Genomic DNA, 27,244 nt, shown 5'->3' on the forward strand with positions numbered 1-27,244 from the left:
CCCCTTACAGACTGATAAAGTGTCTAGCAAAGAGGGGTGGCTTCCCCTTTGGCTGCCTTCTGACTCTCAGGGAACAACTCCATTGAGCCTGGGATCAGAATAGGCCCCAGTAAAGCCACCACAGTAGCCCCTTGGTGCTCTAGTGAAGTCGGGGACAGGGCCCCGTGAATGAGGTGAAGTTAGTGGTAGCATAGATCCAGTCATAGCACGCTTTAGATAGTGTGATATAGTTAGGGCTATCTAGTAAGAGCAGTCTTGGCTCCAACATAGGAGAAAGTAAGGGTTCAGCATACCCAGGCTCTGTTTGACTTGCTGTAGGGACCGCAGTTCAGACACAGGTATCAGGCAGTATCTACCCCAGATCCAACGTTGGCTGTAGGGATCCGGTCCAGTAAAGGGTGATCATCCTTAGGATTGCTGCTAGCTCCTCATCTACCTCCACTGTGGTGCTACTCTGCCTTTGCATTTGTACAACTGCCACTACTTGCTGTATTAACTACCTCAACTATTGTCAGTATAACCCTGCTTCAACCTTGTCTTTGACAATAAACGTTCTACAGTTAGGACGCCAGAAGGTTCTTTGCTGAATAATTACTACCACTACACAATACAGCTTCAGGGAGTTGTAGTCCAACAACATCCTCACCTCCAAAATAGCTCCTATAGGCCATCTCCCACTTAGCGGAGGCCCATCCTGGGAAAGGGGGATCGCATGTAACACATGCTCTACTAAATACTAGCCTGGATTAACCCCTAAATGGCCAAAAAGGTGTTACATGCCATAACATCATTTAGAATCATAATCATCATCTTTTATTTATATAGTGCCAGCAAATTACGCTGCGCTTCACAATAAATTTAAACAAATAGGGATCTTAAGAAGTTTAAACAAACAAGGGTATACAGAGAAACAATAGGATCAGGGGGCCCTGCTCTCAAGAGCTTACAATCTACAGGATGCTAATTGTCCTCACATGAAGGAGGAGCAAGCTGCAGCTTGACAATAAAGTCCAGCTATTTGCATCTCTCACGAATAATTGTTGGGAAGGGCACTCATGGCATCCATTGAGCAAGTAACAGACAGCAGAGAGCCATAGGTGGTTACATTCGGGGCCTATTTAATTTTCCGGATAATTGAACATGGCACTAAACCCAGGGTCAGGGCTGCAATTTTTTGCATGTGCTATTATATGCAGTCCCTCAGAAGTTAGAGCCAAATGCCTTTGTTGTGGAGCTAAAAAGCAAAATAATAATACATTTGCAAAGCTACATACAGTGCATTAAAGGCCATATTTATATTTTTCATTAGGTAAAAAAAAACAAACGATTTGTTGTCTGAAGTAGAGACCTTAAGTAACAAATCACCACGTGCCATAATCCTTAAACTGGTGGCACACAGACAGATTAGTCACCTATGATAAATATTCACTACCGCAGGTGACTAATCTCCTCAAAGTGCCTTCCCACCTGCAAGAGTCTGAATTGCCAGTGGGATGGCATACGCAATGCTTCAGTTTTCTGAAGTTTCCTTGTGGGGCTACTTTGGACTGAAGTGTTGAGCATGGCATCACACAGGCAATTCACATTCTTGCCGGTGGAAGGCATTTCAGGGACATTAGTCGCCCACAGTAACAAAGATTTTACGGCGACTAATCACCCTGTGTGCCACCACCCTTAAAGGTACCCAAATGCAAAAACATTAATTGTTCTTTTGCAAGGACTACAGCAGCTCTAACAGAATAAAAGTCTTTCCAAAGTGTACATCTGGGCAGCTCTAAATTATCATCAGCTGCATAAATCCCAATGTTATCTTCTAAAAGATATTTATCAGCTAACAGAACAGATCAAAGAAGTATGCAGGGCCTGCATAACAAGCAGCTGTTGATTTATTGTGTTACTAAAGAACTACAGATGCGAGAAGTCCTTTTTAATTCCATACATGTATTTCCTTCGCAAGTCTAGCCACTGAGATGATGTTCACAATAATCAGAGATTAGCCATTATTAAAAATTTGCAGTAACCCATTAAGAAGCTTTGGCCATAAGTACTAGACACCGAGAAATGACTCTTAGGTACTCTAAAACACAGCTGAGTTTGGTTATATTCAGCATCAAATTCAAATATAGGTATGATTTTTGGTGGTCTAAATCTATATAGATCTACGTACTGGCCATGTTTGAAATTCTAATCTGCTGATGCACCATCTGTCACAGCAAATCTTCACTTCCAGCTGTTCCAACTGCATGGACCCACTACTTACTTTCAGCAGATGGACAGTGAGTATTTCAAATTCTATTTAATTTTTACTACAATACTGTGAAAATGATTTGCAGCTGGGAATATTTGCCTTTCTTTCCTGCCTCTCTCCAATCTGAACTATTGAAGGAGATGTTTAACTTTGGACAAACAAGCAAACTACCTGTGCCAATAAAACATTTTTTACTACTTGACCCTGTTTTTTTTTTTTTTTTTTTTTAAGTTAAGCATTTTCAAGATATCTACCTCTGCAGTTTCTCTTTGCCTGGTCTTGAAGTTTCTCCATTTCCCCCAGACCCTGCCCACAGGATGACAAAGTTTGTTCAGCTATTCAGCACTACTGCTGTGCATGCCCCTTTAACTTGCATGCCACTGATCCAATTGGCTAAATCGTGTCAACCAAAAGTATCAGACATGCAAATTAACGTCATTTACGGAAGGAAAATAATTCAAAACATATTAAAAAAACAAACAATGATAATCAGTGGAAACGAAGCCAGGAATAGGGCATTGTAAAACATAAACGTGAACTGCCCCTTTAAGAATTTGCTCCAGACAGTAGCCACTAAAGTTTCTATAAATACAAAAAAGTAACACAGCTAGTTTCCCAATACCAGGCTGAATAAGTGAATAGTGCAAATATGTGCTATTTACCATAATTATAAAATATAAAAAAAAGTCTGTAAAAATTTAACAAGCACTTCACCTTCCTACTGCTATGCAATATAAAATTTATTCCAAGACATGCATAGCTTTTTATTTGTTCAACAGAACTTTCCAGGCTACTATAAATGTAACAGCTCTCAACACATCTATTTCTTCATCTTCTTTTCCTCTAGGCTGTGGTCTTTTACCATGATTAACTCTATTCATTAATTTACTTTTAATCAGTGGGTAATGCAGGCAGCAGCTGGAACTTGTTATTCTCAAAAATATTGTATTCGCCCCTTTGAACTTTTATAAAGCTGATCTGGATGCGAATACAGCCAAGCAGGGACAGGTACAATTCCCAAAACTGTGTAAATAGTTTTAAATTACATTGCCAACCACTAAGGGCCAAAGCAGCAGTCAGTGCATCCATCTGTTTCACAGAAGAGAGAAAACAAGGCATTTCTAGAACGGAGCATTTGAAAATAGTGGGTGAAAACAAAGCTGTTCTTTTGTCACATTCAGGGACATTTACATTACTTCTCACACAACCTCAAACTCTATAAATAAAACAGGCATCCTGTGGAAATCATTAAAAAAAAAAACAAACTTGTCTCCCACAACAGAACAAGTCCAACTACTGAGATACGTAGAAAAAAGGAACACAAAGGGCACTGCTCTACAGTATTTGTGAAGGCTCTGCTGTACTAACAGCAATTAGAAAGTTCAGCTGTAATTTCACCCTTCATTCATACAAGACCTTCTCTCACCTTCAGCAGGAAACAAGGGCTGGCTCAGTGGAGCCTGGATATAATAGAAGTCTGTGACTGTAGTATGCAGCAAAGCCATCAATATAAATCTGTCATAGGCAGAAGCAATAAGGAAGAGGAACTTGTGTTCTCTGTGGGACTAAACTTTTTTTTTTTTTTTTGATACTGACAGAAATTTACACCTTTTACAACATATCTGCCCCAGGGACAAACTGTTTCCTTGCACTACCATTTTTGCAGTAAACACATTTAAGGTTTAGGACCTGGGCACACTGAGCATTTGGTACACTTCTCTCAGCCTGCAGAAAAAATGCAGTCTGAGAGAAGTAGATCTGCTTCCTCATGCAGCTCTGTGTACCTGCATGGAAAAGTAGAGGTTCCATCTGAGTACAGGTACGAAGAGTGGAGGTCGGCCCGAAAATGCCAGCTTTCTTGTTTTTTGCCTAAGGCTAATGCCACACGTAGCGTATGGAGCATATTTTCTGCAAGCTGAAAAACACTTGCCGAGAATATGCTCAAATATGCCCTTACCTGTGCCTGCACCCAAATGAATGGAATACACTCTGGTGCAGGCACATGTAGCAGATATCTGCTAAAAATATGAAATCTCGCGTTTTTGGTGGATATCGGCTACATGTGGCCGCACCCATGCGTATTCCATTCATTAGGGCACAAGAAAGGCCGAATTTACCATAGCAGGGTATATTCCCAGCAAGTGTTTTCCGGCTTGCCAAGAATACGCCTGTGCAGCATTAGCAAGAGTGAAAAAGACATTTTCAGGCCGGCCTCTTCTTCACTTTTTGTATCTTCAGACACAAGCTGCACTTTTCCTTTTCAGTGCAGGTACATGAAGCTGTGTAAAGGGAATAGAAAATGGACCAAATACTATGTGTGCTCCCAAACTCCGAAATTTAAAAAAGTAAATGTATCCATTGGACAACAGTCATAGATAGTGTCAAAGATAATTACATGAGTAAACTGGAGATGAAAAAAAAAAAAAAAAAAGGGAATGATGACAAACTGCTGACAATTGGTAAAAACCTGTATCATATGTTCACTTAGCCCAGCAAAACTTATTTAAATTGTTTGAGCTTTTGTTAACGTTGATGCCCAATTGTACTGCATGATGGGGGGCTGGTTCAAATTGGCATTCTTAACCAAGGTGCCATTACTGTCATTTTCTGATGCCATAAGATAATCAATATAATCATGGCAAGCAATATTATGTTTAAAGACAAATACAGTATATTGGCTGCAGCTGAATATGTCTTGTGTAATAGGATTCTGTTAAAAAGCCAATACACAGGCCTTTTTGCACTGATTTTGGAGTGATTTTGCATTTCAGTGCACACCTGTTTGTGCGATAATGTACTCCCAAATAATGAAAAATCTCTCTAGAGACATCAGTAGGTATTAGTGAGATCAATAATGTTAAGTCCGAATCCTTGAGGATTTTAATTTAAGAGAAACGCACTTTGCACAACTCCTGTTGGACCAACTCACCCTCTTAATTTTACTATTGGGTTCGAGGAGGAGGTTAAAGTATCAGAGCTGTTCTGTCACATTGCAGCACAATATATATTACACTTATTTATTACAATGGCACCATGGTTCAGGTCAGGGCTGGTGCCTTGCAGCACTGAATTTGATTCTGACCAGGGCACCATCAACAAAGGCTTTGCTCTCTTCATGTCCATTTTCTCAGCTGCTCTTGTTTCCTACCACACTCTAAAAAAACATTCAGGAGGTTTAACTGGCTCCTAATAAAAATTACCACTGTGTGTAAATGTGGTAGGGACTGATGTAACTTAAGTACTATATCTGCCGCTGGGTGGCTTTGATAAGAACGTGTGTTTAGTTTAGTGACTCTTACATTGCTTGCTACTACTTGCAAGCCCGCTTTTTTTTTTAGTAAGTATCTGGTGAAACGTTTTCTTTGATGGAAAGTGGTTTAACTAAAGGAGTTTTTTGGAGCGTTAGTTTGGGAAAAATGTGGTTGGCAAAACATGTCTTCCCATTACCCGTACTATCACTGGGGGGGGGGGGCGTAGTAGCTTGAAGGTACACAAGCTCTAATATAAAGTCCCACTTTAGACTAAGAATATCAAACAAAAACCCCTATACAGATAAGTTACAAGTTATCCAGAATGCTCAGGATCTGGGGTTTTCTAGATAAGAAGTCTGTCTGTAATTAAGATCTCCATACTTTAAAGAAGCCTATTTATTATGCTATACAAAATAAAATTTGCCGAAAAATGTCGTACAAAGCTGTGTACAAGAAATGGCAAAATGTATCAAAGGTTTGTTTTATTTTACCCATCTGAACAACAGATGTGACATCTTTATTTCTGGTGGTAATCGATCTTAAGAAAAACATATTAAAAGTTATGCCTTTTTTCTACTTGGCAAAGCCTAGTGCCATGTGCCGAATTTTGTCCTTTACACCAGCGTTTTTCAACCGCTGTTCCGCGGCACACTAGTGTGCCGCGAGATGTTGCCTGGTGTGCCGTAGGCAGGGCCGCAATTTTTACTTTCAAAGGGGGCCCAGCGATGCTACAGTTTTTCTTAGTAGCCCTTTAATAAAATCCGGGCCCTGTCATTGGTTGCGCCCCGTGTGTACGGGTGATGTCAGTACGCACGGGGCGCAACGTTATAAAAGGGCCTGTGTGCGGTCGCGTGTAGGCAGAAGTGCAGAGGCAGCGCGCGTGAGGGGAAGATGCTGCTGAAGCCGCCGAAGAGCAGAAGTAAAATGCTGCTGGGCACCAATGTATTAGGGGGGGCCACGGGGCACACTGACTTATGGGGGCACTGCTGCTGGGCACCAATGTACTAGGGGGGCTGGCTCTTGGCACCAATGTACTGGGGGGCACTGCTGCTGGGCACCAATGTACTAGGGGGGCACTGCTCTTGGCACCAATGTACTAGGGGGGCACTGCTCTTGGCACCAATGTACTAGGGGGGCACTGCTGCTGGGCACAGAGTTAAATTTTTTAACATTTTCTAATGGTGGTGTGCCTCGTGATTTTTTTCATGAAACAAGTGTGCCTTTGCCCAAAAAAGGTTGAAAAACACTGCTTTACACTGCATAATAAATCTGGTCTATTAAGTTATTTTAACACTGATCCTAACTAAGATATAATTAATCCTTATTGGAGGCGAAACAATTGTGTTGGGTTTAATTACAAGCAACGGTTTTAATATTACAGAAAAAAAGGATTTAAAAAAAAAAAAAAAAAAAAAAATTGAAATGAGTTGCTTAAAAGGAACAGTAACACCAAAAAATGAAAGAGCTTTAAAATAAATAAAAATATAATGCACTGTTGCCCTGCACTGGTAAAACTGGTGTGTTTGCTACAGTAACACTACTATAATTTATATAATAAGCTGCTGTGTAGCCACGGGGGCAGCCATTCAAGTTGGAAAAAAGGAGAAAAGGCACAGGTAACATAGCAGATAACAGATAAACTCTGTAGAATATAATGGGGCTTTATCTGTTATCTGCTATGTGTCTGTGCCTTTTCTCCTTTGAATGGCTGCCTCCATGGCTACATAGCAGCTTATTTATATAAATTATAGTAGACTTTCTGAAGTAAACACACAACTTTTACCAGTGCAGGGCAGCAGCACATATATTTTAGTTACTTTTATACACTTTCATTTTTTGGTGTTACTGTTCCTTTAAAACGGAAGACTGATTCCAGATAAATGATCCCATACCCGTATCCCTTTAAAAATATATTATAAATAAAAGTATCTTAAAGTGGAAACTGCATTATGATAAAGTGAGGGCTCAAACTTTAATATCATAGAGATCCTCCTGGGAGAGGGCAGTGAAAAGATGCCCCTTTCCTTTAAATAAACAAAAAAAAGAAGGTTATTTGAAAACAAACTGTCCCAGAACATTTAATCAAATGTTTCCTACAAGTAACTGGTCACTGATTAAACAGGTGACTCACTGAAGCTGAGAGCAGAAGAGGGCTGCACTGTAGAAAGCTGGAAGGCAAAGTTCACTATTTTGCATTTGCGGAAGGCATGCCTGTACTATAAAAAGAATGTGCTGTTTGAGAGCGACCGTATCTGCAGTAATCTGGCTGCTGAAAGTCTTTCCAAGCTCTCCGAGTACAGTATGAATCACAATCATGTGGGTCAGATCGCTGCCAAATTCTTCCTTGCTGCTACCACTATGAGTGTCTCTGATCTCTGCCAGCAGTATTTGTCATCTAGCCAAGACCATCAGCCGAAGTGGGAGGCGAGAGTAGTCGCTCTCTCCCCCCCCATGGCAACAAGGAAGCAAGCAAGCAAGGCAGCGTATTAAATTTACTTAAGTAACTTCAGTGACTTAAAAAAGTGTAGAGATGGCAGAAATACAGAGCGTAAGGTGAATGTTATTACTATAGATTATATATCAACAACAAATTCTGCAGCGCTTTACAGAGATTATACATTATTCACATCAGTCCATGCCCCAATGAAGCTTGCAATCTATGGTCCTTATTATATTAACACATACTATGGTCAGTTTTATCAGGAGCCTATTAACCTGTCTGTATGTTTGTGGAGTTTGGGTGGGAGGAAACTCAAGTACCCAGAGAAAACCGACAGAAAAATAGGAGGAGAACATACATACTCTAACATTCTAGAGTAGCAGTGCTAACAACTGCAACACTGTGCTGTAGAGGAGAGTTATTCACCAGAAAAGTACCAAGCAGACCTACAATTCCAAACAAGGGTTGTATCCATTCAGCCCAATATATGGAAAATGTTGGTCAGAACTGTGAAATAGTATTAGGGATTTCATACCACCACTTCGAATTTAATCATTTAAAAAGAATGGTAAAAGAATAAGTACCACCACAATGTGTGTGAACAAATATATTTTGAATGCCATTACTTTAGGTCAATTTAATATTGTTTTTTTCCCGCTCTTATCCAGAAACCTATTGAGATTTTTTTTTCTCTGTAATAGTAAAAAAGTACCTTGTACTTGGTCTTAACTATGCTATAATTAATTCTTATTGGAGGCAATCCAGAAAATAGATCCCATACCCATATCTAAATACTTTGTGTTCAATAAGATAAAATAAACTCACACAGCCTATCATTTAATAACAAGACTATTTGGTTAAATAGGATTGAAGCTTCCCAATAAATTCTAGTCAAATTGCTCAGAGTGCTCTTCTGGGCACTTTTGCATTTCAGATTGGTTTTATAAAAAAAAAAAAAAAAAAAAAAAAATTAAGTTCACATAGTTCTAAATTGTGGAACCACCCCATACACAGCTTGTAAATATGTCCAGCATAAAAAAACCAAAGGCATGCCTTACATACAAGTTGTTACCCGGTATTGAAAAAGGAACTAAAATGTTCTGAAAGTTTGCTATGGTTATCTTAGTTAGCCAATAAAGGTATCACCTTTATACCACTTTTGTTACTTTTTATTTCAAAAGGGTTACCCTGTAAACATACAAGTTGTTAGTAATGCAACGCTGAACTAAGTGGAGATCCAGGTTTTGAAGAGTTGCCTTACAGAACCAGTGCCTATAGGACAGCAACATTCCCTGTTCCCTAATGGTATTTTTCGTGCACAGACATCACAGACCAACTACAGCAGTCAGCTTAGGTTACATAGTTACATAGTTACATAGGGTTGAAAAAAGACCAGTGTCCATCAAGTTCAACCCATCCAAGGAAACCCAGCACACTTAACCCACACCTACCAATCTATACACTCACATACATAAACTATAAATACAACCACTAGTACTAACTGTAGATATTAGTATCACAATAGCCTTGGATATTCTGATTGATCAAGAACTCATCCAGGCCCCTCTTAAAGGCATTAACAGAATCTGCCATTACCACATCACTAGGAAGGGCATTCCATAACCTCACTGCCCTCACCGTGAAAAACCACCTACGCTGCTTCAAATGGAAGCTCCTTTCCTCTAATCTAAAGGGGTGACCTCTGGTGCGTTGATTGTTTTTATGGGAAAAAAGAAAGAACATCCCCCAACTGCCTATAATCCCCTCTAATGTACTTGTACAGAGTAATCATGTCCCCTCGCAAGCGCCTCTTTTCCAGAGAAAACAACCCCAACCTCGACAGTCTCACCTCATAGTTTAAATCTTCCATCCCCTTTACCAGTTTAGTTGCACGTCTCTGCACTTTCTCCAGCTCATTAATATCCTTCTTAAGGACTGGAGCCCAAAACTGCACTGCATACTCAAGGTGAGGCCTTACCAGGGACCTATAAAGGGGCAAAATTATGTTCTCATCCCTTGAGTCAATGCCCTTTTTTATACAAGACAGCACTTTATTTGCTTTAGTAGCCACAGAATGACACTGCCTGGCATTAGACAACTTGTTATCAACAAAAACCCCTAGATCCTAGGTGAATCTAATATTATGCCTGTTCTTCAAAACGTGTTTATTTCCCCTACTCTTAACCTTTGTATAGTAGAGCATCTAGGTTACTAATGTGAAACAAATTCTGGATTTCATAAGAAACATTTTATAAAAGTCTGCATTTATTAGACAACATTGAACAAAACAAATGCATGATTGGCATAAAGGGCTTTTTCATATTTCCTATATTACATTCCATTATACCGCTCCATAGAAAATACATGTAATAAGATACAGCAAGCATAACAGGCAGAAAAAAAAAAGTGTTTTGATTCCGCAACGTTGCTTAAAGAGCTCCCTTTTAAGAGATTAGAAACATTTTTAAACTTGTTTAATAACAAAATGGCAGCCTAAAATAGTGAAGGGGTTAAGTGAGGCAAACTGACAACACAAATTAGCAGACTGAAACACAGAAATTCACCGAGGACAAGGATGCTTAACGAAGTCTGAATGTAAATGTATCTTGGCTTAGTTCCATCAAGACATTGCTGCTCTTGTTTTGGTTATTCCTCAGAGTTCAAACCCACATTAAAAACACATGGCAGACAGCACAAAGGAAAACATGTATGTACAGCTCAAGTCTATGCTTTATATTGCAACAAAGGCATTTGGAATTTGGGGAATACAGAAATTACCATGAAAGGGTTGCAAGAATGCATACTACATTCTGTTTTGAGTTTTGAATTTTGAATTATACCACCAAAAGTCTACTCAAGGGTTATTTGACTATTTAATACAATGGTGGTGTGAATATCTTAAAATCTTTGAGGGTTTGAAACTTAACATGTAAGACAGGAGTGAAGGTTTCTTGTATTACTAGTCAGTTAAAAATCTGGGTAATAAAAAGCAACAGAACGCCCAGGCAGAAAATGACGCATAAGCGAGAACATAACTTTTTTTGTAAACTATTCCCTGCTTAAAGAAAAAAACATTTCTAAAAAGACATTGCCCTTTGACTGAGAGCGCTAAACAATTATTCTGAAACAAACAATAGCAAGAAGTTATGGGGTCCTCTTCAGATGGGCCTGCATAGTATTGATGCGAGGCTCGTCCCACACTTGACCATAAACAATCCAGTCCCAGCTGGACTCAGGCTGACTGTTGAGCTATGATTTATATACCTGCATTCGACCCACCCACCCACCTCTACCTCATCTGAGGGGACAGTGTGGGGGCAGGCACGACTATATAAATAAGTAACTGGTAGATGGCCAGAGGAGGACATGTTGAATTTGTTGGCAGGGACAGCAGATTGTCTTGCTATAGCATTGATTTGCCACACATAACTACTACATAGGCCTCAGTTATGATCCGATCATTGGCCCAGGGGCCAATCTATCTGGCCAAACCTTGCAAAAATCTCTATGTGCATGGCCAGCAGTTCTAAAAAGCATCTAAATTGACAAATGCAAATTACACATGGGGTGGTATTTTGCACCATTCATTCTTCCTTCCAAAGCATTTATTTCAGCAATGGTACAGATTTTAAACTGATTACATTAAGTATATGTTTTCTTATTTCCACGAGGATCTCATGTTTGTTTCATGGTGGTTCCCCTTTGAAATTTCCTATTTTTACAGAACAATGATCCCAAGCACAGGGTTGAGGAAACACTGGAGTAGCACAGAAACAAAGGTGAATGCCCTGCATGCTCCAGTCCAAGCCTGACCTTAGTCCAACTGAGACTCAGCGGCAGCTTTTTGAACACCGAGGTACACAAGAAACAACTTGAAGCAAAACTGCCAATCATTCTTTGTCAATGTGCAAAGCAGGGATATAATTATCTCCAAAAAACTCACATTTTGTGTTATGAAAATGAAAATGTATTGTATCCCCACATGTTAATATGTTAGAGAAGAGAAATCTGCCATTCACTTCGACATGACACGATGACAAGTTTTAGCTGGCAAATTGTCAGATTTTTAGTGGTTGTCGCAGTGAATTTTTTCTGCGACTTTTACCACTAAAAAATCTGAATTGGGAAAGAATATCACGGAAGTTTCCTCTCAAGGCAACTTCCGCCGCGTATGCCATCCCACCGGTGATTTACATTTTCGCTGGTGAGATGGCATTTCGGGGAGATTAGTCGCCCGCGAATAGGGAGATTTGTCGCGGGCGACTAATCTCCCCGTGTGCCAGAGCCCTAAGGGGCTGATTTACTAACCCACGAATCCGACCTGAATTGGAAAAGTTCCGACTTGAAAACGAACATTTTGCGACTTTTTTGTATTTGTTGCGATTTTTTCGGCTTCTTTACGAATTTTTCGTTACCAATACGATTTTTGCGTAAAAACGCGAGTTTTTCGTAGCCATTACGAAAGTTGCGTAAAAAGTTGCGCTTTTTGCGTAGCGTTAAAACTTACGCGAAAAGTTGCGCCTTTTTCGTAGCGTTAAAACTTACGCGAAACTTTGCACCATTTAAGTTTTAACACTACGAAAAAGGCGCAACTTTTCGTGTAAGTTTTAACGCTACGAAAAATCGCCAGATTTTACGCAACTTTCGTAATGGCTACGAAAAACTCGCGTTTTTACGCAAAAATCGTATTGGTAACGAAAAATTCGTAAAGAAGCCGAAAAAAATCGCAAAAAATACGAAAAAATCGCAAAATACCGATCATTACGAAAAAAACGCAATCTGACTCATTTCGACCCGTTCGTGGGTTAGTAAATGTGCCCCTAAGTGTCCACAATCTTACAAAAGCTAAGTTAAAGCTAAGGTGCAGGATCAAAATGCTTAAATTAAAAACTACAATAGATCCAGAATCTCAAAGAACCATGAGAATGTCCCTAATGAAGACCGGCACAATGGACATTTACAAGATCTGATAAAAAAAAAAACGTAAGTAATTTTTCACCTATATGAAAGTGCCAGTCCTATTGTATATATTTATAGACAAACACCCATACACTTTGTATACATAAACCTATTAAAAACAGTTTTATAAAGACAATGTCACTACAGTGTTTGACATCTCCAATCTAGCTAGGCAGTAGGCAGCCTGAAGAAGCTATGCAAGGTTTCAATGTGTGATTCCGGCAGCAGGCTAGCAAGCAATCAGTTTAAGACAGACCACCACTGTGCTTCTCCAGCAGAGAGCAGTGAAACACTGCCAGTTTATTGCAAGAGAAAGGTTTAGTGGAGTTTCCCTAAGCACTGTTATAATGTGTCTGGCTTATGGATGTTTAAAAGTGAATGTCAGCTGGCTTTATAGCAGCAGTTGTACAAACTGTTGATAATGATACTTTGTATGCTCTTAAATCAAGACAAACATATTATGTTATAATGCACAACTTTGTAAATAAGGATTTTTTTTAACCACCTCACTACCACAGGATACTGCAAGCATCTAGAACAGGGGGTCCTCAAGCTTTTTAAACATGGGGCCAGTTCATGGTCCTTCGGACTGTTGGGGGGCCAGACTGTAGTCCTCAAATTATGCCCCCCCCCCCACGTCCTCAAACTACAGCCCGCTCCCTGCTGCGTCCTATGGCTCCCTGATCACCCGCTCCCCTGCTGTGTCCTCCAGCTCCCTGTTCCCCCGCTGACCACTGCCCGGTAAATTACCTTGGAACGCCCCGCAGTTTGAGTATCCCTGATCTAAAAGGTCTTTACTGCCAACCTATGACAGTGATCTAGACTAGATACCATACCAAAACCACATTAAATGTTGTTGATGTTCAACTAAGATGACCAGAAAGTAATACGAGACAAGAAATTAACTTTTGTCACTGTCCATTAAACAGGTTCGTGGTGCAGATTACGCAAAGTACTGCAGACATGTAGCACACATACTGTCAGGTCCCAACATTCACACTATGGACTACATTTTTATATTTTCCTATTTCCTATTATAAAACATCCATTTGATGTTTTATTCCCTAAACTCTGCTCCATTTCTTAAAAAGGAAATAATTAGCTCTGTAAAAACTCCCTTCCTTACGATGTAGCATTTGTTATGAACAGCTTATTATATAAAGGACTGATCATTTGTTTTATTACCCTATTTTAAAGCGTTTTAATATCTTGTTTAATGCAAGAAATAAAACTATTGGAGCGGTTCAATATCATTATCACAAGCCCCATTCATGGAGACCATGTTAAAAAGGGGTATGCTGTTTCTATCATTTTTTGTGCTTGCATAGGCAAATGTAACCAATGGTTAGATCTTCCTAATTATCAGAGCACAGTAGTCAAAATCCAACCAGAAACCCACAGATTACATCAATGAAGTATTTTTATTACTTAACAGGATTAATCAGCAGGGTGATTAAGAAAGCTTAACACGACAAAGTAACTTATGTTAAGGCTACTGCCACATGAAGCAGTTTCTCGGCCTGCGTATAAGCACAGGCAGGAAAAACTTACCCTCCGCTCCAAACCACTTGTTGTGTTTGCACCCGGTGTCACTGTATTGGCCTGGGTGCAGACACACAGAGCAGTCTGCATTTTCATGCTGAAACCAGCTCTGTCTCTTTACTTAGGCCAGCACAGTGACTCTGTGTGCAGACACAACAAAAAATGTACAGAGTAGAAGGGCAGTTTCTTGGCCTGCACTTATATGGCCATGTGGCAGTAGCCTAATAATAAAAGTAATTTTATGAAAATTTTGTTCTATACCGAGTTCTATTAAAATATAATATATACATAAGCTACAATAAATAGTAATTTGGGGTAAATTACATTTGTTTTATGTGATTGACCATTTAGCTGCAACAGTTTATTAAAATGAAGAAAAGCCCTGGAGGTGTTAGACTCTAAAAGACAAAGAGGGTGGATCGCATTGGACAGCTATAAGACTATGAATAAGCATTCACAGATTTTGTTTCTTAACCTCAGAGGAGGCCTGGCATTGTAAACACACGCTGCCAACATGTCAGTGCCTAATGAAAGTGGCCACTCCAACAACAGGTATTTGTATGATTCATACACAGGAAGTTCAGGCTTGCTTAATCATGATCGGCTTTAATGTGTCTTTACAAATTATATACATTCCAATTTCATTTAAGAAACATTTAATGAAGCATAATGACTGCATTTAGACTATATTAACAAAAAAAAAAAAAAAACTACCATGACTTTTCTAACATGGCCACAAGGTAGAAATACGTCATTCATGTAAATTGTTTTGCCCTTAAGATGAGCACCACCTCTTACTACATTACTGGGAACCCATTATCATTTTTGTACCCTAAACATTAAGGTCATCTTCCATTTGCATGATCCATAGTCTATACACACATTTGATTTTCTTATATCAAATTAGCTATAAGCTAATTAATTTAGCTTTATTTCCCAAAATAACTACACATTAAATAGCTGGAGCCTGTACAGATTACTGCAAAGGGAAATATGGTCAGACGTTGAGCCTTTCTCAAGTGAAGTCATGCATTGAGAGAAACTTCAGGGGAAGGCTTCACATAAAAAATCAAATTCCTAGCCATGATGGTGGTCAGTTGTGAATCTCTTCATGCCTGTTAGGCTCACACAGTTATTTTCCTGTCATTTACTCTGGGCTTCCTCTTGAACAGCAGATAAATTTGCACTCCTAAGGACCTAAAGTCTCTTCTCTCATGCTTCAGAAAAATACCGGCTGAGGAGCTTGGGAAAGTGCAGCTCTGCTGCTCCCTGTCAACATTCCACCCCCTCTGCCTTTCCCAAGGTCTCAGGCAGAAAATCCTTTTTTGTTCTTATCAGTTCAAACAAGAACAATGAATTCCTCTAGCTGCAAGAATGTGACAAGGTGCCAGCAAAGGCAACCAGGAAGGTGATGTATGGCCTATAGGCCATAGCTCAAATAAATTACACAGACCGACCTCCACAAGAGAATCATTTTTATGTCTGCAAGAAAGATAGGTTTCATAACTTCATGAGCATATTTACCTGCTAATGAACCAGCTAGCCGTATATATATATGTGTATTGTTAAACCAGTTGATTTCATTGTGTTTTGGCAGACAGATGTGTCTTTAGACAACAGTGCAGTTCTACCTTATACTAACAGGAGTTCTCATTCCCCTACTTTGAGTGATCTACAAAAAACCCCATGATTTGTTGCTGGTGTTTTTCTATAAAAAGATTTAAAGCAAACACAAGTCAACCAACTACTTAAGTTTGCTTTTATGGAAAAGTTGCTATATCCCTATTATGTCTATGAAGATTTTCATTCATCCAGGTCATGGTATATCTAGTATAAATAAATTTAAAGCAACTGGACCAACTGGATTACCAAACAAGTCCAGTTGCTTTAAATTTATTTATACTAGATATATCCCTATTATCTTTCTTCCTTAGTTAATACTACTGGCATCAAGAAACATTTTTATCTGGGCTAGAAAAATACTGCATAATGAATTGACAAAGTGACAAGGTGTCAAGAGAACCCTCTGAATGTCAGGGTGTAAAATGAACAACTACCAAGGGATTGACAAGGTCTCTGTACATATAAATCATAAGTCTGTCACACACCTAAAATGTATTTATGACTTTTATTCCATAATCATCCATCTATTCCATAATTTTTGAATTTCTGAAGGCTAGAGAAGATTATGAGTGAAGAAATGCTGCTTTTTTTTTTTTTAACAATACAGGGAAGCAATATTGAGTTTGCACTAAAATGCAACGTTGTGTTCAAGAATTCTTTTATATGCATTTAATATATAAAGTGGTGTTTCAGAAGATGCATCAAAATGCAGATATAGGTAAAAAAAAAACAGCTTGTACATTTGACTGTGTACATTCCTTTGATTCTAATGTAAAAAAAAAAAATCAACTACTATTGTGCCTTTCCGTGGACATTGTCATTAAAGCAAAATCTTTCATATGCGTCAGAATGGAGGACCTGATGCCCATGCCAATGGACAGGCTACACAATTATAAACTGGGAGGAGGGAGGGGAAATGTAAGGAGCGCAGTGACTAGGAAGTACAGAATGGAAAGTGAAAGTTAATAGCCTGACCTAAAGTACTAAAGCATTGAGGCAGGGCAGGCAATATATGAATGACAACGGAGCTTTTTAGATATCTTTATAACAGGTATGGATGTTTTAAGAATAACATCATTAACTTTCATGTTTAATTTCTAAAGGACTTATTATAGAGATTTTTTATGTGACAGGACCCCTTTAACCTCTGCCAGTGGAAATACCAGTCAAGCAATCTCATTACTATATCTGCATCAATGGATTTTAAAGTGACATGACCTTGCATTTAAGTTCACAAGCAGAAAACAGGAATGCTTTGAAGTTAACAAAATAAAACACATTTCTTTAAACGTTTTAAAAAGAAAAATACAAAAAACACAAAAAAAGTGTTTCAATTAGGATATTTTTTAAATTATCTGAAAATGAATTATAATGAAAAGAGTGAATATATGAATATATGTTATAAGTAAAAGGAGGACTACACTGTTCCAATAAGTTATCTGTAAATGTAATTGCTACTAAAAACAAAAACTGCCTGACCCAGCTGCTCAAGTGCTAGTTCCGACTACTGAAACAATGAACAGTCATAAATCTGGTGGTGTAGTTTTTAATACTATATTGCACAGTGTGACTTGCAAAATCATGTATTGCATCATTCAAAGTGTTATTTTCAAACAAATGTTTTTGTTTGAAAATTAATTTTAGTTTTGGGTTTTTATAAAGTTATGAGGGCAGCTACTGCTTCAGTCATTAATTTTTTTTCTCCTCAAAGAGCTTTTCCTTGGAAAAAGCAGAAAGGGGCTGGTGGTAAACTAGTGTACAAACTGAAGGTAAATGGCACAGAGGGTGGTATATTTAGTATTTTAGGTGGTAGGGAAATACCAGAAACCACCTGTGTCACTTCCTATTAAATTGAAACAGCCAGACACTACAAGCATAAGCATGAAATCCATGTGAAAGCTTTCTAATAACCATCCTAAATAGCAGTATTAAGAAGCTTCAATTAGGGCTATGGTACACAAAGTGTTTTGTCCACTGGAAGTTGGCTAAAACAGTGGGTTAAAAGCCTACCGCCACTCGTGATACTATATATTAATAATTATTACTTTTGAAAGAAAACATACAACATTACCTGAAACAGTTTCCATCTCGCTTCAGCCATACAGAAGGGTTTGAGGTAAGATACTGGTGACTAATGTAAAAACACTGATGCTAAGTTGGAGCATCACAATTACCTAAAGCAACCAATCACATCTTTGCTTTCACTTTCTAACTTATAGTAGTCTGATCAAGACTAATGAGTAACTGCACTGCCATGATTTAACACCTATGTTAGTAAATAAGCAGTGAGGTGAGTTGTTAAGGTAGCAAGTCATGAGGCATTACTAGTAGTGTCAGACTGGCCAACGGGGGAAATAGCAGATATCCCCAGAAGTCAGGTAAATTGACCCATCCAGTTGGCTCAATAATAAATAGCTACAGAAGAGTTTTATACATCAAAACCTCTCCTTTAACCACCCCGGAATTGCTTGGAGATGAACAGCATAAGATTTTAATATAAAAAGGGGTTACAGCCAAGATTACTCCTGCTCTAGAACATTTGCTTTGCTCATTCCCAGTTTAACTCATGTTCTTTGTTGCAAGTTGTTCCCTAAAGAAAAGAGTTATTTGGACTGTCTGTTTCTCCTGCCAGGTTGTATTTTCTCTTTTAATGCAGCCAAATAACATCTTTATCCTGATTTACAGTCCAGGTGAGGTTTAGAATGACAGCATAGATTAAAAGCAAATTATTATTTTAGTATACATTTACCTTATTTTGAAACAAAGAGTGTTGTTAATATGGTCATAGTTTTAAAGTTAAAAAAAAAAAAAGCCACCACACAAATTACAACAGCCAACAGACAGAATGTTGTGATTTTCTGTGGCTTGGGTGTAGAAGAAAAAATCAGAACATGGCGTCTTTTACACCGATGGCTGTACATGTGACTTTTTTTAATGGTTACTGGAAAGCATATTTCTGCAGACCCAAGACCTTTATGCAATAGTCACAGACGTAGCGTAAGAAAATGAAATCATGTGGGGGGGGGAATAGTTGACTATTGTCATGCTCTCCACTCTCAATATTTGTCTGTTTTCACGCTCTGTTCTCAGAAAATTCTCTGCAACGAAAAACGCTAATAAATCCCACGCCAGAAATCATACTGGCCTTTGGTTTTACTGCCACTCCCAACCCAACCCCCACACAGCAGGAGGTATCAACGTCCTATCAGTTGTACAACATTTACAGAATAAACACCCCATACACTCATACCAGATCTAACTATACTTTAAAATAAACCTTGGACTCCACCACATTGCTAGCATTTAGTCACAAGACTCTCCACTGAGGGAGTCTGATGGCTAAGCTGGAAAAAAAACTTCTCCCATACTATATATTAGGTTTGCAATTCAAAATCATGACCCCCTTGGTGCATTGTTTAAAATTTATCAAAGATTGCTGAATTCCTTGGCAAGAAGTTTTGGGTGAGGTAAAACAAGCACTTCTTTGGCAATTTTGGTGAATGTAGAATCCAAGTGTAGCACAAATACAGCCAAATGGATATAAAAAGGGTGATATAAGCTAACGTAATATGTTATAGAATGTTCTATTCCTAGCAACTTTGCAACGGGTCTTAGTTTTTGAAAGATTTGCCTATTAAAAACAATAGCTCTTCTATATCTTTCCAGTTTTCAAATAGGGATCACTGACCCTAAGCAGCCAAACAACTATTGCTCTGTGAGGTTACAATTTTGTTGTTACATTTGATTCCTTTTCTTTCTTATCAGTCCCTCTCTTATTCATATTCCAGTCTCCCACTGAAACTACTGCCTGATTGCTAAGGTAAAAAAGGCCCTAGCAACCCGATAGCTGCTGAAATTCCAACCTTGAGAGAAAAAAAAAAAAAAAAAAAAAAAAAAATCGCAAGTTGTATCAGAGTATTATCTTCAGTCTCTGAAGCACCAAATTCCATTTTTCCTCAAGATTTCATTAGGGAATAACATTGTCAGCAGTAATACAAAAATTTAACATAACATTTTTAATATAAAATTTTCCAAATAAAATAATACACACACTGAAATGTTCAGATGATTAAATGCATACCCATTTCCTTGGACGCCCTCTTGGACGTTTCTCACCGCTAGCCTCTTCTTTCTGGAAGGGTGAAAGATTTTTACAGAATTGTTAAATGAATAGAAGAATATTCATTAACACACACATATACAAATACACACACAGGTGAATTCAGGAGAATTATGCAGGTGCCAAGATGTTTGCCATCTCCCTATTTGCCATTGGCCTTAAGCTGCCCATACATGCACCGATAATATCGTACAAAACCAGGTTTCGTACGATATTCGGTGCGTGTATGGCAAGTCGCGAGTCGACCGATATCGCAGGAGTCTGCTGATATCGGTCGACTAGCCGATCGGCCAGGTTAAAAGATTTTGATCGGGCGCCATAGAAGGTGCCTGAGCATAATCTGCCTTCAGGGCTGAACCGGCAGAAATTGTTTCTACCTCCTTATTGAAGAAATTGTAGAAATTGTTTCTACCTACTTATCTGCCTTTTCAGCCCTGAATGGTTAGTGGCTGATTGAACGATCTTTCGAAGAGATCGCAAATCGCCACGTGTGTGGCCACCTTTACAGAAAGGATTTTAATATAAATTAGACAATGAAATAATGGGGAAAAGTTTGTTCCAGCAACGTAGCAACCAATCAAGTAACAACTATGTTTAAAGGTTTTAAAGAAAGCCCTCCTCCAGAGAATGTAAACATGTTCTGTATATTATGTAAACATGCTGGTCTATTTTACATTCATTATTACATATTTACATACAGACTCCAAATACAACATGTACATACAGATCAAAGTGTACATGACCTTAAGGGCAGTGACAGACAGGGAGATTAGTTGCCTGCAACAAATCTCCCTTGTTGCAGGCAACTAATCTCCCTAAAACGCCATCCCACCGGCTAGAATGTAAATCGCCGGTGGGATGGCATATCGGGGAGATTAGTCGCCAGCGACAAGGGAGATGTGTCGCACGGCGACTAAACTCCCCGTCTGCCACGGCCCTAACAGGTGCCTATATACCGTAGCGTACAGGCCTGGCTGTATTCAGTCATGAGTACTGTGCAATTTACATTTAACTTTCATTTACTGTTGGCCTAAAAACACCAAAAGGAAATCTCCGTGAAGATCAGTAATGCACATTAGTTTAAACCAATTTAACACTAGCGACTATTTGTGTATTTTCAACATATTTGGCACGACCCACCTAACTTTCCCTTCCCTGAAAATGACAAACTCAAATCTGAGCTTTATACAGCTCATCCTGTTAAACTTTACTATGTAGTAACCCATAACAACCAAAGAGAGGTTTGGGCTTTAAACATATAAGCAGTTCATTCTACCTTCAGATTTATTGCACTTTTAATAGCACAACCCCCTTAAATGTTTTGGATCAACAAGAAATGCTGCAAGAGGAGAAATTAATCAAACTGCATAGAAGGTTAGAAGATACTTAAAGGCAGCAATACTTACATAAACAAATGTATTCGTTTCACTGAAGAAAAAGGTTACAGAATTATATCTGCCCTTACGATTACTACTAAAGGTCCCCATACACGGGCCAACTATAGCTGCCGATATCGGTCCCATGGACCGATTCGGCAGCTAATCGGCCCGTGTATGGGCAGAACAGAGCAGCCTGGCCGACCGATATCTGGCCTGAAACTGGCCAGATCTCGATCGGCCAGGTTAGAAAATCCGGTCGGATCGGGGACTGCATCGGCTCGTTGATGCGGTCCCCGAACCGACTGCCCCATGGCCGCAAATGTAATGGGGCCAAACGATCGGATTATTTTTTTTTCAAGCCACTTGCTACCCGATATCGCCCACCCGTAGGTGGGGATATCAGGTGAAGATCCGCTCGCTTGGCGACATCGCCAAGCGAGCGGATCTTATAGTGTATGGGGACCTTAAGGCTTAAGCCACACACACATTCAGCTGCTATCTCAAGCTGCACGACTGTTTGGCTGGCCATGCACACACACACACACTAATATATTATATATATATATATTATATTTGTACATTGTCTGAGGGTTGGCAAGTCTGGTCTTCTCATTTTTTATTTTAAAGGTGTTGTTCACCTTACAAATACTTTTGTTGCGTTTAATTGTACACAAGAAATACACTTTTTTCTAACTGCTTAAAATTTTAAAGTTACATTTTTATCCTTCTAATGTATCCCTGGAGGGGTTCCACCAACTATGTAAACTGTTCTAATTTAATACATTAGTTGATACATTTCTTATCTTTGTCCCTGCTAATCTCTCAGTATTATTAAAGGCAGCTGTTATAATTGATACATTTCTTTATCATTGATTGTATATAATGTAGCAAATTGTAACAATTCAGAGGCTGTGCCTGGAATTCTGAGCTGCCAGAATGAAACACAAAGGAGCATTAAATTTGAGTATGCGGGTAAAAAAAAAATAAAAAAAAAAAAATGGACATGAAATGGACATGAAAAAAATTTAACCAACAAGACTTAAGAGAAAAACATGCAACAAAATATTTGACTTCTACTGAAGTCTTTGCAGCTTTTTCAAGATTTTTCTGGCGACTTTTTGCAAAATTGTCATTAATACCAACTATTCTTAACAATATTGTTGAGTATATTCGCATTCTTCCTCGAATATGTGAAAAATCCAAACTCGAATTTTGGTAAAATCGGCCTATTAAGTTCAAACGTCAGAAATTTTTTTTTTCGAAACCAACAAAGTCTGTTTCTGATGTTTAAAAACACCTGAACAACAACAAAAAATAAGTTTGGAAGGTGAATGACCCCTTTAAGCAATAATTACACCATGCTGCTGTGTTCAGCCATGCTTTTGGGTGATGGCACAAGGGGTAATGCATTGTCCTCTGAAAAACAACAATCTCCTGAAAATACATTAGCATTGGCGTCAGTATGAATCGCCAGCAGTAAAGCATATGATTTACGTAACATTTGGAAATGCAGGGGAAAGCAGTGGCTATACAATCACACACCAACAATATAGTATTTTCAGATTTGTTTTCAATTAGTATCTCAAATTTCTCAAGGATGATAGATCTGCTCAACTGAATTTACTCATACATTTTGTAACCAAAGATCCACCAGTTCTACTGTATTCAGTGGAGCCACAGACAATACATATTCAGTAAATACACCCCCAAACGGATGATGTAGCTACACTATCATGATTTCTAGAAAACATTTAAGGAGAAGGAAAGGCATTTTGGCATTTTACTGCCAATAGATTAGCCACATTAGCACCACCTAGAATGCTATATTTATTCTGCAGAAAGCCTTACCATACCTGAGTAAACAGCCCTAGAAGCTCCCTCTGTTCGTTTAAGACAGCAGCTGCAATTTTAACTTGGTCTCTGTAGCTTCCGTGCTGTAGCTCTAGCCGGATCAAACGTGAATTCTTATGGGGGGGGGGGGGGGTAGCAGGAGAGAGAGCTGCGTAGACTTGGGCCCAGGGAACAAAGAATTTTTTTTGAGAGAGGAGGTCTGATACCGAAGAACATGTTTACATAAATGAAGACAAGAAGAAATCCTGTGTTTCTTTTGATAGAGCAGCTTTGCTGTGAGTGCGTATGGCTGTATTTACATAGACCTTTGTGATAAAGCTTTCTTGGCTTTAACCTCTCCTTCTCCTTTAAAAATAACCATTACAATTGTACCAGATAGTGTTGTGTATCTGCTGTAGGTCTTGTGATCTAAAGAAAGTTTAAACAGCCACTGTATGCTACAGTTGTGCCTAAATAGAACAGATGAAGTTGTGCACTTTTATTGTGGTGAAACCATATTTGTTTTAATAGACTACAACAGAAGAGTAGTGCTATGGTTTGTTGCCTAGGAACCCAGGTAACCATAGAAGTTTATTGAAATCTGAAACTGCCATCTGTATCACCTATAAAGAACGGTACAGAAGAATCATTATATTCACCTTTTGCCATACTAAATCAAATTTTTAGAGCTCAAACTAGCAGTGTACAGGTTTCATTGTATGATATCGCTTATTATAGAGAATGTGACCTGTCTGGATGGTGTATTGTGTGAACTGTATATGTTCAAAATTCCTATAATTATAATGGTACCCAAGACATCTCTCTTCAGTTGACCCCTTATTATTTGTAAATGGAATTCTCATTTGGCCATTTATAATTGAAATGAGTTTGTGTCGGCTAAAGAATAAATCAAGAACTTATTTTTCTCAAAACTGTAAACTGTAAAGGAATGCCTTTCTATATTAAAGTGTATAAACAAGTAACCACCTAGTTTGGGAATCCAGTCTGTTTCATCGAGTAATTTTAGAATAACTTAAGTATGGCACATGGGCATATATAATCGGCAAAAGAATGTTCCTGTCCATGGAAAATTTAGTGGTAGTCAAAACATGGGAAACCAATTGTGGTACCATAAACCTAATTTAGAGTACCTGCAGAGAGTGGCATATCCATTTTTATGGGAAGATACAGAATTCTGGGATTACAATTATCTCAAATGACAGGCTTGTTTAATATGTCTTTATATGGAGTTATTTTGTCACAGATTGTGTTATTTATTACTTAATCACTTTGTTGTGGTGAAAAAAAATGTGATCATAATTTAAAAAATAAAAAAAAGTTAATATAGATTAATAACTTCAGTGGCATTTTTTCAGGGTGTGTTTGGTGTTTGTCTCATTAGTTTAAAAAAAATAAAACTTCGTTGGAGGTGTACTAATCGTCTGCTATAATATATATAGCAGACAGGGATAACAGAGTACCACATACATGGCACAAAAAGTATTTATTTATTTTAAAGCTGCTTTATATTATCTAAGATCCAAGTCCCCCAGCCACTTTCCACTCTGCCACTTCTACCAGGACATCTGAGGGTTAAGGTTCTCTTACGTGCTGTAGGGTTGCTGAATTTGGAGGCAGCACAGCAGTTATATGCTGTGAGATTGAAATAACTATTTTTTGCACTTTAATGTTGAATACAATATTCATCTTGACAGCAATAAACAGGGCTTTGTTGATGTTCTGTCTTTGACAATATTCTACATTAAAAATTTTCAATAAAAGCATATTGAACTAAAAAAATGGAACTTTTAAATAAGTCAAATACAGTAATTTTCTTAAAGCATCATATTCCCATTCAAGAACCTCATAGGGTGTGCAAATAAACTTTAGCATAGTTTATCCTGCGTACTTCAAATTTAAATACATAGTAATTTGCATCTTTAGCAGTGAGAATCTGTGCCTCCAAAGATACCCCTAGTAGCATTCATCATTTGATGAAAAAAAGCTTATAAAATGAATGAAAAATGGGTGAATTTTTCTTTGGTAAATAGTGATGAGCAAATCTGTCCTGTTTTGCGTCACAGAAAAATTTACAAAACGCATTGAAGTCAATAGGTGCCATTTTTTTGAATGCAACAATTTATGTGGCAACGTTTTTTCTTCAAATGCATTGAGTGTTTAGTTCTTTTCTTTTTGTCTCAACATTTTGTCTTGGAGAATTTTGTCTGAGCAAAATTTTTTTTTGTGGCAAATATTTGCGAAAAAATTCACCAATGGTGAAATGCGGAATTTAGCTGTGAATCCATGCCTGGTGAAAAAATTAACTTTTCACTAGTGGTGAGCTCTAATCTCACATTTGCCCGAAGGTTTCTCAGGGAAAACTAGAAACACTGGACAGACGGTCCATTTTTGCAATGTACTGTATCTTAAAGGACAATGAAAGGTTAATAGAAGTATAAAGGCATTCTTTTTAAGTACTTACTGCATATCTAAATTCCCAGATCCCTGCATGCTTCTCTGAAATATGGTGCTGGCAGCCTACAGCAGTGTGAAGTCTACAGTGACATCACTGAAATCTCTCTCCCCTTCCTGTAGGTGCCAGCGGCAGCCTTCCTATTCTCTGAGCATGTGTGTAACTTGATCCTGTCTCCTGTTCTGAGCTACACATGCCCACCAGCCAATCAGAAGTGGATCTGGCAGAGGGGAGGGGGGGAAGAAATGAAACATGTGCAGTATGAAGCAAGAAGGGAGAATACCTTTTTAGAGATGGTTGCCTGTTCTAGAAAATGTGAAGTAAGTGTGACTAAGTGTGAGTAAATATTTGATTAGGTGAGCCAAAAGTGTGTTGTTTTTACTAAACAATAGGAGGACTATTGGTCAGTATGCTTTTTAAATTTTGACTTGCATTCTCCTTTAAGGAAGGTCAAGGCAGAAAGTCATAGACCATAAACATATGGTTTACAGAGACAGAATTGCTGACTACACATACTTCTAATGAAAGCTGAAAGCCCTTGTGCTATGAATCCAGTAGGGTTCACTACTTGCCTATGCACTGGCTATTTGAACCCTGGAACTATTTGAGGTGGCTCTGAACAGTAACACAATCCAATTACCACCATTAGTGGTCTACAACTCCCATTTTACCACCAGCACTTACACTAGATCCTTTTGTATGCTTAGAATAGATTATGTATTCATTCTGTCTAAAATCTAGGTCCATGTAGACACAATGCCTTGATAAGGAGGGAAGAATATCCAACTGGGCTTACCTGCTGGTTGATAAGGTTTAAGACAATTCATTTGATAAGGAATAGCTGTATACTCATCTAAAATGAAGGGGGGGGGATGGCCCCCTAAGGGGCAGACAAGAGAAATTGCAGGGAGGGACCCAGACAAAAGGAAAGTTTTAGATTAGGGAAGAATTCCCGTGTTCTCTAACAGAGTTCTAGGACCCCAGTCTGCATATAGCGGCAAATAGAAAAAAAAAAAAAAAGTGCCAAATACTGGACCATCAAAAGGGGCTTGAACAAAAATAGCCCAAAAACCACTAGTCTAGAGCAAAAGTTTGTCTAAATTTATAATATATTTAAAACCTGTAAAAACAAAATATTTATCTAGTAGCAAAAAGGTAAGCGAGGGAGGAAAATAAAAATGTGCCCGATTTATAAAAATGTTTTTTTAAATCTCCTGTAAGAAAAAAAGGGGTGGGGAATAAGGTTTGCAATTCTTTCCAGTTTTTTTCTCAGAATAAAACAATCAAGCTGAATGAGTTTCCCCATAGACTGGCATTTCCTTAAAATTTCCTCAAAGGATCAAACAAATATTTTTTACCTCACTTGACTAATAGGTTAT

General features: G+C 38.4%; 1 protein-coding gene across 2 annotated transcripts in view; it reads right to left on the reverse strand.

Moving 5' to 3' along the window:
* Positions 1-27,244, reverse strand: part of hmga2 (high mobility group AT-hook 2) — a 58,028-nt gene that overhangs the window by 22,739 nt on the left and 8,045 nt on the right. Inside the window, exon 3 of one of the 2 annotated variants that reach the window (NM_001113874.1) lies at positions 20,145-20,195. The exons of the other annotated variant lie outside the window; for it this stretch is intronic. Coding sequence (NP_001107346.1) covers positions 20,145-20,195 — 51 coding nt within the window. The remainder of the gene's footprint in view (positions 1-20,144; positions 20,196-27,244) is intronic. 2 annotated transcript variants of the gene reach the window in all.

The sequence above is a fragment of the Xenopus tropicalis genome, chromosome 3 (genome assembly GCF_000004195.4).
Source record: "Xenopus tropicalis strain Nigerian chromosome 3, UCB_Xtro_10.0, whole genome shotgun sequence".
NCBI lineage: Eukaryota > Metazoa > Chordata > Amphibia > Anura > Pipidae > Xenopus > Xenopus tropicalis.